This window comes from Megalopta genalis, chromosome 2, assembly GCF_051020955.1.
Source record: "Megalopta genalis isolate 19385.01 chromosome 2, iyMegGena1_principal, whole genome shotgun sequence".
In the NCBI taxonomy this organism is placed as follows: Eukaryota; Metazoa; Arthropoda; class Insecta; order Hymenoptera; family Halictidae; genus Megalopta; species Megalopta genalis.
In genome coordinates this window covers 31,175,908-31,195,332 of record NC_135014.1, presented here as the reverse complement: position 1 = coordinate 31,195,332, position 19,425 = coordinate 31,175,908, and the positions used below count along the sequence as shown (strand labels likewise).

Sequence of the window (19,425 nt, the reverse complement as noted above, 5' to 3'; positions counted from 1 at the left end):
CGATACTCCATTAACGAAACCACCGGCAACAGAAGCTACTTCGCCGGTTCCGTGCCGCGTAAAACGCGGAAAAGTCACGCGATGCCGGCTTACAGAGCCTCGAGTTGAATCGAATCGGTAGTTAACAGGTTCGACGCGTTCGTTGGATAATTTATGCGATTGCGTGCGCTTGTTACCGATTCGCCAACTTCGACGTGGCCGACGCTGCCAAGAAAAGTACCGGGTCTCTTTGTGCACTCGGAATAAAGAAACGTAGTCGGTATGATGCTTGTAAGAGATGCGGAACGTTCGATGAAAGTACAGGCGTGCATGTCACGGTTTAGGTAAATATGCGAACTGATGCGAACGAGACGAATCTTTCGGGAATGCCATCGTTCTAACTATAACTCTTTAATTGTGGTAGAATATTTTTAGCTATGGCTTGTAATCATAATGTTTTCTCCTAATTATGGTATAATCGTTCTAGCTATAATTGCCATTAAATAATAAAAGCGTAAATAAAAAATGAAAATAATAAAGATAATAAAAATAATAAAATATAAAAGCCAGTAAATATAATGCATTCCTCCTAACTATCATTTAATCTGTAATTTAATCCTTCTAACTATAACTCCAAACTATAATGCATTCTAACAATTATGATGTAATACACCTAACTATAGCTGCTAACTATAGTACGATACTTCTAGTTATAACTTATAACTATAATGCATTATCCTAACTATAATGTAATGCTTCTAGTTATAATTCCAAACTATAATGTATTCCTTCTAACTATCATTTAATCTGTAATTTAATCCTTCTAACTATAACTCCAAACTATAATGCATTCTAACAATTATGATATAATATATAACTATAACTGCTAACTATAGTACGATACCTCTAGCTATAACTTATAACTATAATGCATTCTCCTAACTATAATGCAATGCTTCTAGTTATAATTCCAAACTATAATGTATTCCTCCTAACTATCATTTAATCTGTAATTTAATCCTTCTAACTATAACTTCAAACTATAATGCTTTCTAACAACTATGATATAATACACCTAATTATAACTCCTAACTATAGTACGATACTTCTAGCTATAACTTATATGTATAATGCATTCTCTTAACTATAATATAATCCTTCTAACTATAACTCCTAACTATAGTAAAATACTTCTAGCTATAACTTGTAACTATAATGCATTCTCATAACTATAATATAATCCTTCTAGCTATAACTCTAAACTATAACGTATTCTCTCAACTATGATATAATACACCTAACTATAACTCCCCTAACTACAGTACAATACTTCTAGCTATAACATATAACTATAATGCATTCTTCTAACTATGATATAATCCTAACTATAACTCCTAAATATAGTAAAATACTTCTAGAGCTATAACCTGTAATCATTTTATAGATTACCATATACCATAATTAAGGAATTAGAAATTTCTCGATTGTAAACTATAACTATATACGGTTTTATTCAGATTCTCTCTATACTTAAGACAGAATAATCGCTAAATGGTTAAACATCAAAAAAGATAACGAACTACTTATCTTCAGGAAGAGGTTCGCTTAAAGAAAATGGAATACTTGAACGACCATTGACCCATCGCGCTCGAAGTCATCTTAACTGTTTGCCCAACACAGTGCTTCTGACTTACAGTATTTCCATTTTAAATGGCACAGTGCTTGTTACGCAGATGAAATTGTGCTACGCGCGCCTCGTACCTTCCTTTACATAATTAATTAGAGTAAATTCTCCCGTATTATCCTTCGGCTTGTAAGCAAAAATGGACAATTTCAGATTAGGCGATACGATTATTCGAGCCTCGCGCTTCGTTTTCGTAGTTGCCGATTATCAACAATTATAAAAATAAAAGACGCGAGGCTCGAATAATCCTATCTTCTCTTCCCAAATTGTACATTTTTGCAGGGCATTTTTACTGGCCATTTTGTTACTGTAATAATATTAAATTGCTGTCACAATAATACAGAAAATGTCGTATAAAATTTTAAGAAACAAAATGTACTAAAAACAAGCAACGATTACAACAAATGCGAAAGAAGTCATTCGGTAGTTCCGCGGCTAAAACGCGGTAACTTTTTGAAATAATTATAACACAGCAAGATAAAAAAATATATATATTTAAAAGTGCGACCTCTTTTGAGCACATTCGCCACGAGTCGCAAATCTCTCGGCTGGCTAATCCACCAAAACCGTCCAAAGAAGTCTCGCCGCGGACCGATAAAACGCGTTTCATCGGGTGGACTGTTAACCCTTTTGCGCCGAGATATATGTAAATATAAATATAAATATAAATATAAATATAAATATATATATGCGGCATCGAAACGAAGTGTATACAGAAGACGGAGACGCGTAATCTGTAGCAAAAATGATAAAAGAACGGATTCGCGGTACGAGTGCAAAGATTGCGATGTTGGACATCGCATAGATCCTTGCTTTCGAATATATATATCACACAGAACTATATTATTAGTTTCAACATATTATTATATTTCAATAATTTTCGTCTCCGTTCAGCGACGCTACTCCGGCGGATGGAGCTGCCGTAGCGAAAGGGTTAATAAACCGCGTTGCCGGCCGGCGTTAGAAAGGAACAAGCAACAACGGCGACGGGACGGCGCGGGGTGGCGCGGGGGGCGCCTCGCAGCTCCGACGGAACGAACTCCTTGGAACTAAAGCAACCGTGCCGATAAAAAAAAAAAGAAACGCCGCTTGGATTCGGGTCAAGCAACAGCGTTCCCGAGCACCGCGTCCAGAGGCGGCGTTCTCGCGAGCAAGCCGTCGCGACGCCCGGCGAAACAGCGCCGACAACAGGTGCTGCAATTTCGCAATTACCGGCTTATCGCGGTTAAACGAATAATACTCGAATTACAATGCGGCCGGGCCTCCCCCCGGCCGGTCCAGGGGGGAGGAGGAGGAGGGCCACCCGCGGCGCGTAAAACGCCGCGCGGAAAATTGCGGCCGCTCGGAAACGGCGGATCCGCGGGCCAGGGGCGTAGGAGCGGAAAGAGGCGGAAAAGCGGCTGGTCGCCGGAAGTTTGAAGGAGTTACGGGGCTAATAAACCTCTTTACTACGTTGCGAAGGAAGCCATCCACTTTATTCCGCCGCGGCGCGGAACGGAATTGCCGTTTTAATAAAAAGTATCGCGCAACCGAGGGACCAAGGTGCGAAACGTGGAAGTGGCCGTGGCGGGACGGTGGTGCGGGCCGGCGGGGGACGGCGGCGGCCCGGCGAGGAGTTCAAGCTTAATCCGACCATAATTTTGCTATTAAAGTTAACAACGTCTCCCGCGACCCCTGGCTGTTACTTCACGGGCCGTCGTTGAATATAGAAATTTCGGTTAACCATAATTATACCGCCGCGCCCCCGGTAACAATCCTCGCCGAGCGCGAATTATTAATTCCCGACCCCGATCTCGCAATTACTGGACGTTTATTCCGCAACCGCCGCGGAAAAATAATAACGACGCCCGCTACTTTCGGTTGTCTCCGGCTGGCTTCGAATCGCGCGATCGTTCGCGCCAGGTTCCGGTATCGGGTATCGTTGTCGTCCTCGCGGCCGAGGATTTTCCTGCGAAATCAGGATTTTCGTTCTCATCCGGAACATTGAGTGGAGAGTCGAAATTGATGTGAATTGTGTTTGATCGATTTATTGAATGTAGAATTGAAATGTTCGATGGTAATTTCACGGGCAATATTTTTAGAGCATCTTTTAGAGACACATTTTAAGTGATTTCGTCTTCTCGTTCATCTTTTGATTACTCATTTATAGCAATTGTATCATCTTAATGAAAATAGCTGTTTCATTTAAAAATATTGATATTTATATGAAGCTGGTATTTCGAATGTCAATATTCTACTTATAAATGCCAATATCTTAAAGTAAAATATTTCATTTGTAGCAATTGTACAATCTTAATGAAAATAGCTTGTTTTATTTAAAAATATTGATATTTATATGAAGCTGGTATTTCGAATGTCAATATTCTACTTATAAATGCCAATATCTTAAAGTAAAATATTTCATTTGTACCAATTGTACAATCTTAATGAAAATAGCTTGTTTCATTTAAAAATATTGATATTTATATAAAGCTGGTATTTCGAATGTCAATATTCTACTTATAAATGCCAATATCTTAAAGTAAAATATTTCATTTGTAGCAATTGTACAATCTTAATGAAAATAGCTTGTTTCATTTAAAAATATTGATATTTATATAAAGCTGGTATTTCGAATGTCAATATTCTACTTATAAATGCCAATATCTTAAAGTAAAATATGTTATTTTTATATATACATCCCTTATTTGTATTGAGTTATAATTATAATTTTATTTTAATCACACGATCGAAAGCTTAACTATCAAAAACATACTTACGCTTCATAATTAATGAAAATAATGCTTTGACTGTATTTGTCAATGCATTAGTCTAATTATGAGTCTGTTTAACTATATTAACCCCGACGTTGTCACCGATTAGCTTCGAAAAATTTTTGTTTCAAAAATACGCTCTCCTTGTAAGTCATATCTGTCGGGAAAAACATTAACATATAGAATGTAGATTAACGTGTTAACAGAAATTAATTAATTATCGTATAGAATATAAATTAATGTGTTGATAGCAACTCATTAATTTACGGTTAGAACGTGAATCGATTAATTAATTTCTATTAACACATTAATTTCTATTGGCCACGAATAAAATATAAAAATTCAACTGCAACGCATATTCCAATTCTTCTCAAACCGCGTACAATGTGTGCCAAAAACAAATTAAAAATCACTAACAACAACGCTGAACTATTTCTCGCGAATATTACGAAAAATGATGTTCTTTATTTTCTTTCAAACATCACACGTATCTCGAGATACATTTTTCGATACGCCTTGCCACACGTCGTAATCTCGAAGGTTCGCGAATTATTCCCGCGGTTTAGAATATTGATTGTAAGCTTTTCGCCGCGGGAGGGAGGAGGGGCAGTAAAACGAGGGATCAAGATTCATTGCGGCGATTACTCTTTAAGCCGTCTCGCACGTCGTAAATCCTAACAGAATTTGTCACACTCGGTATATCACGCGGCGTACGCGCAATTTCACGGCAGTTACGCCGTTCTCCGCGGCATTATGAAAATGATTTCTTTCGCGGGGGCCCCGGCGCTCCGGAACATTTCCGACCCACGGGACCGATATTTCGCCGCGGGACAATTAACCGGCGTTCCTCCGATTGGACGATCGCGACAATCGACCTCCGTTCCGATTGTTTCGGGGAAGCCGATCAACGAGGGCGAACCGACAGCGATTCTTCCGCGTCTCGAAACCAGCCGGAATTCTTCAATGCGATCGAGAAACACGTTGTCGCGTCTCCCGGGATTTCCGGGACGGCGTTAATCGCGTTCGACGAAAATTCCACGGAACTGCATATGCTTGGCGCACTTACGTCTCGCTTTTGTTCGAAAGCGAGAGCTTTCTCCGATTCGGATCGCGTCGTTGTATTTCGTTGTGTACGCTGCGCGTACATTTCGAGGCAAATTATTGTGATCACTGGCAGTTAAATCGGTGGTATCGAACTGTAAGACAGCCAGGAAATTACTGTATTAGTATGGGAACTTGACCCTTTGTTAACCCTTTGCACTCGAAGCAACTTCAACTGTGAATCTAAAACGATTTTTCCGCCTTACGGTATTTCCATTTTATACAACAAAGTGCATTTTATGTATATGCAACTGAGTCTCGCGATTCATGCAACAGTTACGCTTTTAATGATTTTCAAAAAGTCTGAACTTTGATAATATAAGAATGATCTTGGAACGTGATACAACAATCTCAGTGGTGCCTCAGAGTTGTCATTAGAGTGCAAAGGGTTAATAAACGACATAAATGTTCAGATAATAGAACAGACACTTGCTGAAAATGCCAGATACAGTAATGTCTCTCCAATTGACGCTCAGATTGTCCAGAAAAATGGACAATTTCGGAAGAGAGGATACGATTATTCGATCCTCGCGGTTCATTTGTACAGTTACGAATTGTCGACAAAACTATAAAAAACGAGCTGCGAGGCTCGTATAATTGTACCTTCAATTCCCAAATTGTCCATTTTCGTGCGCAATCTGAGCGTCAGTTAGGAAGACGTTACTGTATCGTCTCGATTGTATTGCACACTTTTTAAAACTGAATGATAAATTTTGATAAATTTTTGAACGATAAATTTTTCGAAACTGAACCAAATGACCTGAATTTCGTTTTGATGATAGAAAGTCTAGCCTACCAGACGTTAAAAAGCTTTGTCTTTTAATTTTCCTATTACTTGGAACGAAAAGAGAAAATTAAAAGCCCTCATTTCTTAACATTTTCATGTAATATAACTTCTTATATTTTATATTATCTATTTAAAAAAAAACAGGAGATTTTTATTTTCTCGTCACTCCGACAGCAAAATTAAGAGCAGAAAAAGCATTTCAGTCATCGTCTATTAGACTAGCCTCACCTAATCATTCTAAAAAAAAAATTCAAGTCATTCAGTTCATTCTGAAAATAGTAATCGCGTTTCGTTATAATTACCGTACGAACACTTTCGTGCACCGCTATAATTTGATCCATAAAATCCGCATTTACAAAAACGATCGAAGAAAGTAAAATCACCTGTGCTAATCGTCGAGGACAATTTTTATTTGGCACAAGGCTCCGCTCGCGGAGTCATCGCGAAATACTCGATTACTGTCTCAGACTCGGCGCAGTCTCGCGGAAAGAAATCCCCGAAATCGCTTCCATCGCGGGGAAATCAGAGAGCAAAACCCCTCGAGGGTTCCCCGATTCGAGAAAGTTTGAAGACCGTTGCTCCGCGAGGAACGACCGTGTTCCCGTGCACGGAGATAGTACACGAGGAGCACGGGAGATTGACAACGTGGAGATCAGCCTGGAGTGAGCGGGATGGAGATGGACGGCTAGATGGAGATAGAGAGCGAGAGCGAGAGAGAGAGAGGTAGAGAGAGGGAGAGCAGGATAGGCCGAGAAAGTTTTCCAATTTGAGGCAATTAGTTTGCCGTACGGGACTGGATGGCATGCATCCAGATAATCGAATATGGGTCACCGTCCGAAGTGGAATGGGTCGCGCTTTGGTCAGACCGTGGAGAACGACTACGAGCAGACCGTGGGAGAGAAGAGAGAACAGAAAGAGCGAGAGAGAGAAGAGAGAGAGAAGAGAGAGAGAGAGAGAAAGAGGGAGTTTGACGTGAACGCGTGGACCACGCGGGTCAACTAGGAGGACCCGGCTCCGAAGCAATAATTGTTCACGGCCCGGCGGAAGGGTGGAGGGTAGAATCTCGAACTATTCGATACGGTTAGAGCATTAAAACGTTCCTGGGATGGAAGCCGGGCCGCGAGAAAAATTTGCATATAGAAAAACGACTAGAGCAGCCGGCGCGCGACGCGGCGCGACACCCCGATTGAAAAAGTAATGAATATTGAAGGAGAGGTGTTAATGCGGAAGATAAAGTGTTCGCCGGAACGGGAATTCCATTTTGGGGATGTCCACCGCCGTCTCCAAATGAAACTCGCTCGCTTCCTGTTCGAACGATCACGCTTTCCCGACGACGATCCGGCCGCTTGTTTCCCCGCTATTTTTACTCCTCTGCGAATACGCTCGTTTCATCCCCCCACACACACGCCTCCTCATCCCCATCTCTCTACTTGCGATTCTACGGATGATAGTGTGTCGTTTGCGTACGTTAGTCCCGGAAAAAAGGTCAGCGTTCGAAAATAATTCGGTCCTTTTGCACATTTATTTACCAGCTTTTATTGGAGATACGCGATTTTGTTGGATTTGTTTTCGCAGCTGATCGAGCGGAAGATAATTGGGTAGATTGTACTTTTAACCATTTTAACCGTGATAATGTAAACAATTTTTTGGTACGTTTAAAGAATTTATTGCGATTTTCGTTATAATATGTAATAATAAATAAATAATATAATCGATAGATTACGGTTAGATTGTTCAATTGTTCAAGAAAATGGAAATCTGTAACAATTTTTTATTCGTTGAATACATGTCTATTGTTAAAGCATTTTTAAGGTTTTAATAACGGTAAATTAGATCGTCTTTTTTATTTAAGAAAGAGCACCTTCGTTTAAGATAATTTTCACTGTGAAATTGTTAATTGATATAAACTGGGTTTCGTTTACTTACAATTTCTGCGATCTGCTGCTCAAGACATAATATTTGCAGTAATTTCCACGGTCTAATTATCGTAATTCATTCGAATTTCTGCTTCTTATAATAAACTCTGCTTTCGCGTTTCGATATTCGTCGGGCAAATATGTATTCAAGGAATATTTATAATTCGATATTACAATTTAATGTTAGCATTTAATATTGTAATCGAGATTTGAACGCTGCGAGCACGGTCTTCGACGGATCACACTCGCGCATCGAACTGATTATTACGCGATCTTAATCGTGTCGCCGATAAATAATTCCGATGGGAATTCTATCTCGTTCGTCGAAATCGTCGATAAATTAAACATTTCTGAAGTTTCCGTTCAATTATCGGGACTGTGCGGATTGCTTACGTTTGCTTTTGTCGAAGAAAAATTATATGGCAGAATTTAAACAGCCGCGGAGACTGCATTTCATTCGTTAAAAAGCCCTAATAAATTGAGCCCATAAATTGCACTGTTTAATTTGCTAAATCAATTGCGTTACGGGGAACAATGAAAGGTGATTCACGAGCATAATCGATGGATCCCGAAATTTTACGCAAAATAAGTTACACCGTAACAACGAGTCAGGCTCGTGCTAAATACGAATGTTATTAATTATTTCTGAATCGAAGTAGGATTTGATTCTTTTGTGATCAAAATCTAGGAATGAAATTAAATCGAAGGAAAGTAATTGAATAAAAATCAAAGCAAAGAAATTATTAAGAATAAAAAAGTGCTAATCTCAACGAAGCTATAAAATAAATCACAGCAAAGAGAGTATTCATCTAGACGTTTCATAATTATTATAATGTACGCTTGAATTGAGAAGTTTGTTTTATAATTTCCTACAAAAGAGTGTTTATATCATCATCATAAAATAAAAACAATAAAACAAGCTCGAAAGAGAAATCTGAATATCAAAATGGCCGTCATGGTTCAGTATTAATCATCTCAAAAAGTTTCACAATTACACAACAGCATTTGGAAATTTTTATGTCGCCCTCTCGCGGTTTTGTCTTTCCTCGCCTTGTATTTTATATTTCCTCCGCCGATTTTTTCCCATAAATCCGTAAAATCTGCAGTCGAACGGATCGCCCTGCCAGAGTTCGAAAACGCGGCAAAAGGCCGCAAAGAAGCGGCCGCACGGCCGAATTCACGGCGAAACGAATCAGCACCGAGTTCTGCAACTTTTCCCCTTAAAAATTGCGATCGCTCGTACATTCCCGCGACGGCGACAGAACTGATCTTGTTTCGCGGGCGTTATACGATCCCGCGGAGCATTCTCGGCGAATTCCGGGCCCCGAATCATTTTGTAATAATCGACTGATCGATCACTGGATACGGGTAAAGTTCGATTGATCGATGTCCGCGACTGCTCCGCGCCGGTGATGGAGCTTTAAAGTTTCGCCGGAAGTTCGCCTGGAAGATATGCGAGGCCGAGAGGAGCTGGTAAATTGCTAATATAACGTGCGTCGGTTCGCCGAAAAAAAAAAAAGGAAAGAAGAACCCGCTGGAAAGGAAACACGTTTACCGGGAAGAAATTGGCGACGTCGCGTAGCTGCCGAAAACGCGGCGCTGGGCTGAACGAAATCATTTTTGTCGTTAGATTTCTCTCTGCCGTATTTTTTTTTTTAATCTCCTCCATTGCGTACGATGAACAAATTCTTCGAGAATGCACAACACGTTCGGAAGATTTGCACGACGTGATCTACTAAATTTGGACGTCATTAGCGTCTTTCGCGGTTTTTTATGCAAAATAAAAGTTGTTCAACAGCTGTTAGAAGAAGCAAAAGTTATTTTAGAGGTTTCTATCTTTCTGTCGCAACCTTTAACGAGATGAGAATGTTAGATTGAAATGCTGCAATTCTTGAAATTTTGCTACAATTTTGTCATAAATGGATGAAATTCGCAATCTAGTTGTCACTATTTAAACGTTCGTGTAAAAATGGCATTCGAAAATATTAATATAAATCTGTGAATATTGAATATTGAGTATTGAGTATTGAGTATTGCGTATTGACTATTAGATATTGACTATTGACTATTAAATATTGACTATTGACTATTGAATATTGAATATTGAATATTGAATATTGAATATTGAATATTGAATATTGAATATTGAATATTGAATATTGAATATTGAATATTGAATATTGAATATTGAATATTGAATATTGAATATTGACTATTGGATATTGACTATTGACTATTAAATATTGACTATTGACTATTAAATATTGAAGATTGAATATTGAATATTAACTATTAAATATTAAGTATTGAATATTGAATATTGAGTATTGAATATTGAATATTGACTATTGAGTATTGAGTATTGAATATTGAATATTGAATATTGAATATTAAAAGATGAATATTGAATATTGAATATCGAATAATAAAAAATATTAAACATAAATCTGTTAATCACGAACGAGTATTAACACTAAATTTACAGAGCACTAAAAGCAGCTGTTTCTTGTTAATTTATAACGATAACAATAAAACAATCGTTCCAATTTCTAACGAGTCTTTAATCTCGTAATATAGTGAATAAATAACTCGCAAATATACCTCCACAATCTGAATAATCGTCAATTAAATAACCAGTGGCCCGTCATTTCAACGGGTTGCGTAAGCCTGCGTAGCTGTGAATGAAACCGCAGCGCGGCCGGTTAAGAACAAAAGGCCGCCCGGCGTTTCGGTTGCACAAGTAGCAATATTTCGTAGAAATCGTGTCACTCGTCTTGGCAACGGTTTTTCCAGCGTTATCGCGGAAGGTGGCGATTGTTTTAATTAAACGCCGCGAACGGCGCGGCGACAGTCGAGAGGGCATCAGAGGGACAGAACGCGGGGCTCGTTAAAACGAGCGCAGACCGTTCTGCCGGAGTGTCGATAAATAAGCGGCGGCGTTCCCGAAGGATCGTAGAGATCGTAATAACGCTTTACGGCCGCGAATAAAATACGAAAGCCCGTAATCGTCGGCGGGCACGATATCTGAAAAATTCGCGAAACCTGCCGCGTGCTGCGCCGCGTCGCGCCGCCCCGGTCGTCGTTAAACCGGCGTCGGCAGAGCGGGAAACGTAAAAGGCGACGACGCAGAGAACGCGAATAAATTCGTCGCAAAGAAGCAACCACGACGAGCCGCTGATTTTCGACGGTTTACGCGACGCGACGACGGCACGAGACGACGACGACGACGACGACGACGCACAGTGGTCTAAAACGCGATTCTAGCTGAGCAAAATGATTTTCGTCGTTAGATTTCCCTCTGAAATATGTATGCGACGTACCTATTTATTTATTATTTTCTTGTTATTCGTATCTATTATTTATTTCTTTTATTTGTTGCTGTTGTTCTCCTGTTTTTTATTTCTTAACATTTTCTGTTATTCTTTCTTGTTATTCATTTCTTATTTTCTTGTTACTCGTACTTGTTATTTATTGTATACTGTTAACTCGTACTTATTGTTTATTTCTCACTGTATTTGTTATTCGTATCTATTGTTTATTTGTTAATATTTTCTGCTATTCGTAGCAGTTATTTATTTCTTATTTTCTGGTTACTCGCATCTTTTATTTATTTCTTATTTTCCTGCTGTTCGTACCTATTGTTTATTTCTCACTTTATTTGTTATTCCTACCTACTGTTTATTCGTTAATATTTTCTGCTATTCGTAGCAGTTATTTATTTCTTATTTTCTTGTTATTCGTACCTGTTATTTTTATTTCTTATTTTCCTGTTGTTCGTACCTATTGTTTATTCCTCACTTTATTTGTTATTCGTACCTATTATTTATTTTTTCTAATATAGTCAGTTTAATCAGGACTTTAGTAACGAGATTTCGTACTGTTTTCCAGGACTCGAGTCCAATTGGGACAAGTGGTGGACTTACGACGGAATCTCGGGTAAGTTTTTCACCATTTCAGTACAATCATTGAGTCATTCCATGCATGTCGCAGCACACTGTACATCATTAAGTAACAATTTGTCACGAGAAGATTGCGAAATAAATTAATATCGACTCTTGATACCATTCTTCGACAACGATTACTTATTAATTTGATATAAAATTAAAAAAAAATCATCCACACAAAATGTCAATCATCCTTTAACATTGTCATTGTTAATGACATATTACTCTATTCGTCTCACGCATACTTTCCACCGCATAAATTTGATGCTAAATTGACGTGGTACCTCTCTTATAAAAACATTACCGACGTTACAATGCATTGTTAATTGCACATGGCCGGACGGACAGCGGATTTTGTGCATCGGTTGCAAAAAATGATAGGAGAGATGCAGAACGGTGGAAATATTCGACGAGTCTAAAGGCACGGTTACATTTTCAATTGATTCGAAACAATCGTAGCAATTGTAACGATCGAAACAATTGGAGCAATTCTATAGAATCGAAAACAAGAAATACAATTTTATGAAACTCCCTTTTCATGCGATCGCGCCGAACGCAATTATTTATTTTCCACAAAGATCCGCAGCCTCTGTCTACCATGTAGAACGAAACCGGCGAATCGCGTAGCTCCGGAATCGCGAAGCTCCGGAATCGCGTTCCGCGACGATATGTAAAGGGAATTTTCATCAATTTTCCGTGTTAGCGGATAAAGTAATCGGCCGTATAATCGCGAATCGATACCGGCCCGAGGCGTCTGCAGAAAGAGAAACTAATCGGCGCGAGTTAATTTCCATTAATAGTCGCGGATTTCACGATCGATTGCGTTAAGTTTAAGACGAGAGGAGGGAACTCCGCGTCTTCGGCGTCGAAAGAGAGAGAGAGAGAGAGAGAGAGAGAGAGAGAGAGACGTCGCCGTCCCGCGGAATAATAAGATCTCCGACCGGCTCCGTTGAAATATATAAATCTTTGTTGCGCTTTCACCCGCCGATCCGGAACTGCCGTGCAATATTGAAAAAGTTTCATCGAGAGCCGATGCCCACGGACGATTACAGGCATAAATTACACCTCGGACAATGCTTAGACACCCCCGTTAGATACTTCCGAGACAACGAACGCTTAAAAAGTAGCCGGCATTCGTACGCTTTTTAAGGATGTTCCGATGAGTTTCGCAGACACCTCGATCCTACTTGTTGAATTCACGTCATATTATTATTATTATTATTTATTATATTATTATTATATAGTATTTATATTATAATATATAAAATAATATATTATATTGATATATATATAATATACAATTTATAAAATAATATATTATATTGTAATATATAATATACAATTTATAATATAATATATTATATTGTAATATATATAATATATACAACTTTTAATATAATATATTTTATTGTAATATATATAATATACAATTTATGATATAATATATTATATTGAAATATATATAATATACAATTTATAATATAATATATTGTATTATAATAATATATATAGTATACAATTTATAATATAATATATTATATTGTAATATATATAATATACAATTTATAATATAATATATTATATTGAAATATATATAATATATAATTTATAATATAATATATTGTATTATAATAATATATATAGTATACAATTTATAATATAATATATTATATTGTAATATATATAATATACAATTTGATATAATATATTATATTGAAATATATATAATATACAATTTATAATATAATATATTGTATTATAATAATATATATAGTATACAATTTATAATATAATATATTATATTGTAATATATATAATATACAATTGCTAATATAATATATTATATTATAATATGTATGTATAACATATTTTTATAATATCAGGAATTGCACAAGTAAAGACAAAAAATCAGTCATTTTGACCGATTTCGTAATTCTCGTGTGAACAAACTCATCGAATACTCGCAGCAATCTAACAAATTCCTAATTCACCTACAATTATTTTCGTCACCCTGTACGTTCTTCATCATCGCTGATTGACATCCGAACCGAGTTTCGTTCCGCAGAAAATTGCGAAGCCGATGTTCCGCGTTATTTAATATTGTCGAGTGCTGCGTTCTGTAATTTTTCGAGGATTCTTCTTTTTTTTCTCGCGAGCCCGAGGAAAGTTCAGCGAGGAACTTCCCGAAGGGAAAGATTTCGCTGAATAGCGCTTCCCGCGAGCGGAACTTCCCGAAGCTTGTTATCTTTATGTCGCGGTTACCTGATAATAATTAACGTTTCGACTTTTTCAATTATCCCGCACGAAGTTACGCGGGACAACCGCGCGGAATTAAAGGTACACCGAACCACCGGAAAAATCGTCGAACTCCGGGGCCGGATGCGACTTTCGCGTAAAGAAATCCCCGCGACGTTTCGACCTCGCTTCGGTCGCTTTAACCCTTTCAGTCCGCCGTAGCGCCCCTCCTGAACGGAACCACCCGCCGAAATTGTGCACATTGCGCGTGGATAGTGTATTTGGGAAGAAAAGGGATTTTTCTTTAAAACAATATAGTTATAATTTCTGCATAAGGTATAAAGTTATTTAATAGGTAAAAAAAGTTTCATTGACAATGGAAAAAGTGAAGAAATAATATATAATATACAGTAATAAAATAAAACATAATATTCATAATACAAAACATAATACATAATAATTAGTCCTAAAGTTAGTACTTTCGATTTTCTATCCCTTTATGACATGTAACACAATAATAATGGGAAATGCAGGTAGAACAAATATAACTTGAATGGTGTGTCGTTTATTTCGGACTGTCGTTTGTTTGTTTCGTCAAAAGATTCACGCAAAACCAGCATGTCGGATATATCCGGCGTTCGTCCCCAGAGGGCGATCATGTGGGTGTCGGATATATCCGGCGTTCGGCTCCGCGAGTGTTCATATGGATGACGGATATATCCGTCGTTCGGAGCGAAAGGGTTAAAGAGCCTGTTTCGAGATTCTTTTTCGAGCGAGCTTTTGCGAGCGTTCCGAGGGATCAACGAGCTAGTCTCCATCGTATTCCGGCGGACCGGTTTTATTCGATTTCGTAAAATTCCGGGAGGGACAGGGGCCGCGACAAGTTCGGGCGTTCGCGCGACGAAAATACGCGCGGCGTAAATTCGAGGAGCTTCGAGGAACTTTTTCTCCGCGAACTTACGCGTCGGACGTTCTCGCGGTAATCGGCGCGAGAAGGCTTGTCGGGATAAAATTCGCGGCGAGTAAAAAGGGATTCGTAGTGGGTCGCGGAAAATTTCGTGGTAGCCGAGCGAACGGTCCCTTTAACCGAGTATACGGCACTGTTTCTCTTGTGGCAGCTGGCCCGCATGGCGGGCCAACACTAAACTTAAGACTCTCGAGGCTCGCACGACCCTATCGGCGCCCTGGCTTATTTTTAATAAAAACTACGACCCCCAGCCGGCGGGCGGCCGAGATTAAAAAATTCGTGCCGGCGCCACGAGCCACTCGATTGCCTCGTAACTTAAAATTAAGAAAATTAGGAGGCTCCTGGAGCCGCCACTGCCGCCGCCGCCGCCGCCCTTGCAGGCCGCCATGATGGAAACTGATCAACGTTCTCTGTCCCCGGCGATTTATATCTCGACGGTGGCCGTAGTCGCGGGGCCCGGCCGGCGTGATGAACGAAACGGATCCGACAAGGCTCCGGTGATTTATGCGATACCATTTTCTTGCATTCATCCCGCCGGACTTTATCCATCAAATTGCCAGACCTTCTTTCGTCCAATTCCGACGAATTTAGCGCGCGTACCAAGATAAATATATTCAATTATTACTGGAACCCTGCGGACTTAGCGCGCGCGTTCGCCAGGGAACCGAGCAGCTGTGATTTCTAACAGTGCCACGATCCAAAGATTTTAGCAAATATATTATATTATTATATTATTATGTTATTATATTGTTATATTATTATAATATTATGTTATTATATTGTTATATTATATATTATTATATTATTATGTTATTATATTGTTATACTATTATATGAATATATTATTATACTATTATGTTATTATATTATTATATTATATATATACTATATACTTATATTATTATACTAAAACGATAGCAAATATATTATATTATTATGTTATTATATTGTTATATTATTACATTATTATATTATTATGTTATTATGTTGTTATATTATTATATTATACTATATACTTATATTATTATACTAAGACGATAGCAAATATATTATATTATTATGTTATTATATTGTTATATTATTACATTATTATATTATTATGTTATTATGTTGTTATATTATTATATTATACTATATACTTATATTATTATACAAAACGATAGCAAATATATTAAATTATTATGTTATTATATTGTTATATTATTATGTTATTATATTATTATACTATTGTATTATTACATTATTATACTATTATATTATTATATTATTTTCAACTTATTACGATATTCACGAGAGAAATCATTTTCGGTTCGTCCCTTCTATCTCGCAATCAATTCGCAACATTTTACGTTTTTAATTACGACTCGAAGCGAACTAGTCTCCGAACGAAGTTCCGATTTTTTCATTTGACGCTATCAACATCTGCACGATTTTGATTGCAAATTGTACCATCTGTGAGAAAGTTGACTTTTTTATTTTTTGAGCAACGCGAAAAAATATCGAATGGCAATTTAAATTTTTATTAGGCGAGGGAGAATATTGACACTTCGTTGTACTTTGTTTATTAAGAATTTTTATTGCATTGAAAATTGTGCAGCTGCTTCTGAAATAAATTCGCGGAGGCTTGTATTTAGACAGCGGTTTTTGTGCATTTATCAGAGAAACGAGCGGAAGGAAAAACGTTGAAGTAAAAACGTTAAAGGTGATTATATGAAAATCGGTACATTATTCTCACCTTGTTAAGGTAATTAAATGTAGAAAGAAACTTCTAATTGGTTAAAGCGTGTTACAATTGACGCAGACAATTTTCATATTGCACGAGGATCCCCCGCGTTCTGCTTCTAAAAATTCTTCTAAAAAAACGAAAAACAGACGCTCCTCGTTTATGACGGGTGAAACGACGAAAAAAATAATCGTACGTTTTATAAAAGCAGAGTCTATGGTAGCATAGAGATACTCGTTAGTTCTCCTCGTTCTGCAGTTTCTTGTTACTCGGACACGTTGCGAAACAATTCCTCTGATTTCCTTTAAGCTCGCGTCTCTTCGCGCGAATTCGCGTTCACGCGGGAACAGACGAACAAAAACAGACTATTTAATAATGTCTGAGACTGCCCCGATAACATTTCTATTCGGTGGAAAATGCTCGTTCGTTGTCTACAAGAAACAGAAGTTAGATAAAAATGCATTTCTTCAAGTACAGTAAATTCTCCCTAATTTCCCTTCAGCTTGTAACAATTACAAAAACGAATCTCAAGGCTCAAACAATCGTATCTTCTCTTCCCAAATGGTCCATTTTTTTGCATTATATAAGCTGAAGGAAAATCAGGAAGAATATATTAGTATACAATAATATTCTTTCGAACGCTTTACAGATTTTTATTTCAATCATAAAAACGAATCTCAAGGCTCAAACAATCGTATCTTCTCTTCCCAAATTGCCCATTTTTTTGCATTATACAAGCTGAAGGAAAATCAGGAAGAATATATTAATATACAATAATATTCTTTCGAACGCTTTACAGATTTTTATTTCAATCATAAAAACGAATCTCAAGGCTCAAACAATCGTATCTTCTCTTCCCAAATTGTCCATTTTTTTGCATTATATAAGCTGAAGGAAAATCAGGAAGAATATATTAATATACAATAATATTCTTTCGAACGCTTTACAGATTTTTATTTCAATTATAAAAACGAATCTCAAGGCTCAAACAATCGTATCTTCTCTTCCCAAATTGTCCATTTTTTTGCATTATACAAGCTGAAGGAAAATCAGAAAGAATATATTAATATACAATAATATTCTTTCGAACGCTTTACAGATTTTTATTTCAATCATAAAAACGAATCTCAAGGCTCAAACAATCGTATCTTCTCTTCCCAAATTGCCCATTTTTTTGCATTATATAAGCTGAAGGAAAATCAGGAAGAATATATTAATATACAATAATATTCTTTCGAACGCTTTACAGATTTTTATTTCAATTATAAAAACGAATCTCAAGGCTCAAACAATCGTATCTTCTCTTCCCAAATTGTCCATTCTTTTTTTGCATTATACAAGCTTTTAAAGATCTTTATTTCACCTTTTTTTTTACTGCAAATGCATAAAATCGGTAATTTATTCGCGTGGAAACGTCTATGTTGCTATTGTTCGCACGCGGTCGCTTATTAAACCGACCGAGGATATTATAATGTAAGGTGAACGTCTTTAAGGAGATGTTCGAAAAGGATAGTCGATGATGTCGGAGGAACGGATCTTCATAAATCCTGCCCGTGCAGAATCTTTCTGTCACCTGGTACACGTCCGAACGACTTCTGTGACTTATTACTCCCCATCGATGGGGGGTCAGGAGTGGATTTTTGGGGTGCACCGAGGTTTCATATCAAGGACAGATGGCCGGGCCGTTTTACAACCAATAACTGGCTCCCTTCGCGGAGATATATGTCTGTAGCCATCTCCCGCCGTCTATCCATACGTATGCTGCATATCCTTGATTTCGGCTCGAGGCTGGTCTCGAGAAAAATATCGCTTTAGACCTTGCCGCCGCTCTCCCCTCTGTCTACTCATCCCCCTCTCGCTCTCTCTCTTTCTATCTTTTTATCTCTTTCTCTCTTCCTCTCTCTTTTCATATTTCTCTCTACGTCTCTCTCTTCTTTTCTCTTTTCATATTTCTCTCTATTTCTCTCTATGTCTCTCTCTTCTTCTCTCTTTTCATATTTCTCTCTCTTCGTCTCTCTCTCTCCCTCTTCCTTTTCATATATATATATATATATATATATATATAAAGAGATATATATATATATATATATATATATAAAGAGAGATATATATAATATAGAGAGGTATATAATATATCTACGTCTTTCTCTCCCTCTCTCTCTCTCTCTCTCTCTCTCTCTTTACTTCCAAAATTATGGTCCTTCCGGGAAATTAGAGATTACTGAGGTCATTCGAAGCAACTTTCTCCTTTACAAAAATTTTCTCCGAGGCATCGTTCACGAGTTATTGACGGAAAACGCTGACCAATAAGAGGCGAGCTCGACAGCCGCGAGGTG

At 37.6% G+C, this 19,425-nt stretch overlaps 1 protein-coding gene across 2 annotated transcripts in view; it reads left to right on the top strand.

The window, feature by feature from the left end:
- CARPA (Carbonic anhydrase-related protein A) overlaps nt 1–19,425 on the top strand; it is a 388,895-nt gene that overhangs the window by 199,811 nt on the left and 169,659 nt on the right. For both annotated transcript variants that reach the window (XM_033479116.2, XM_033479115.2), the window contains exon 2: nt 12,109–12,156. In XM_033479116.2, coding sequence (XP_033335007.1) covers nt 12,109–12,156 — 48 coding nt within the window. The remainder of the gene's footprint in view (nt 1–12,108; nt 12,157–19,425) is intronic.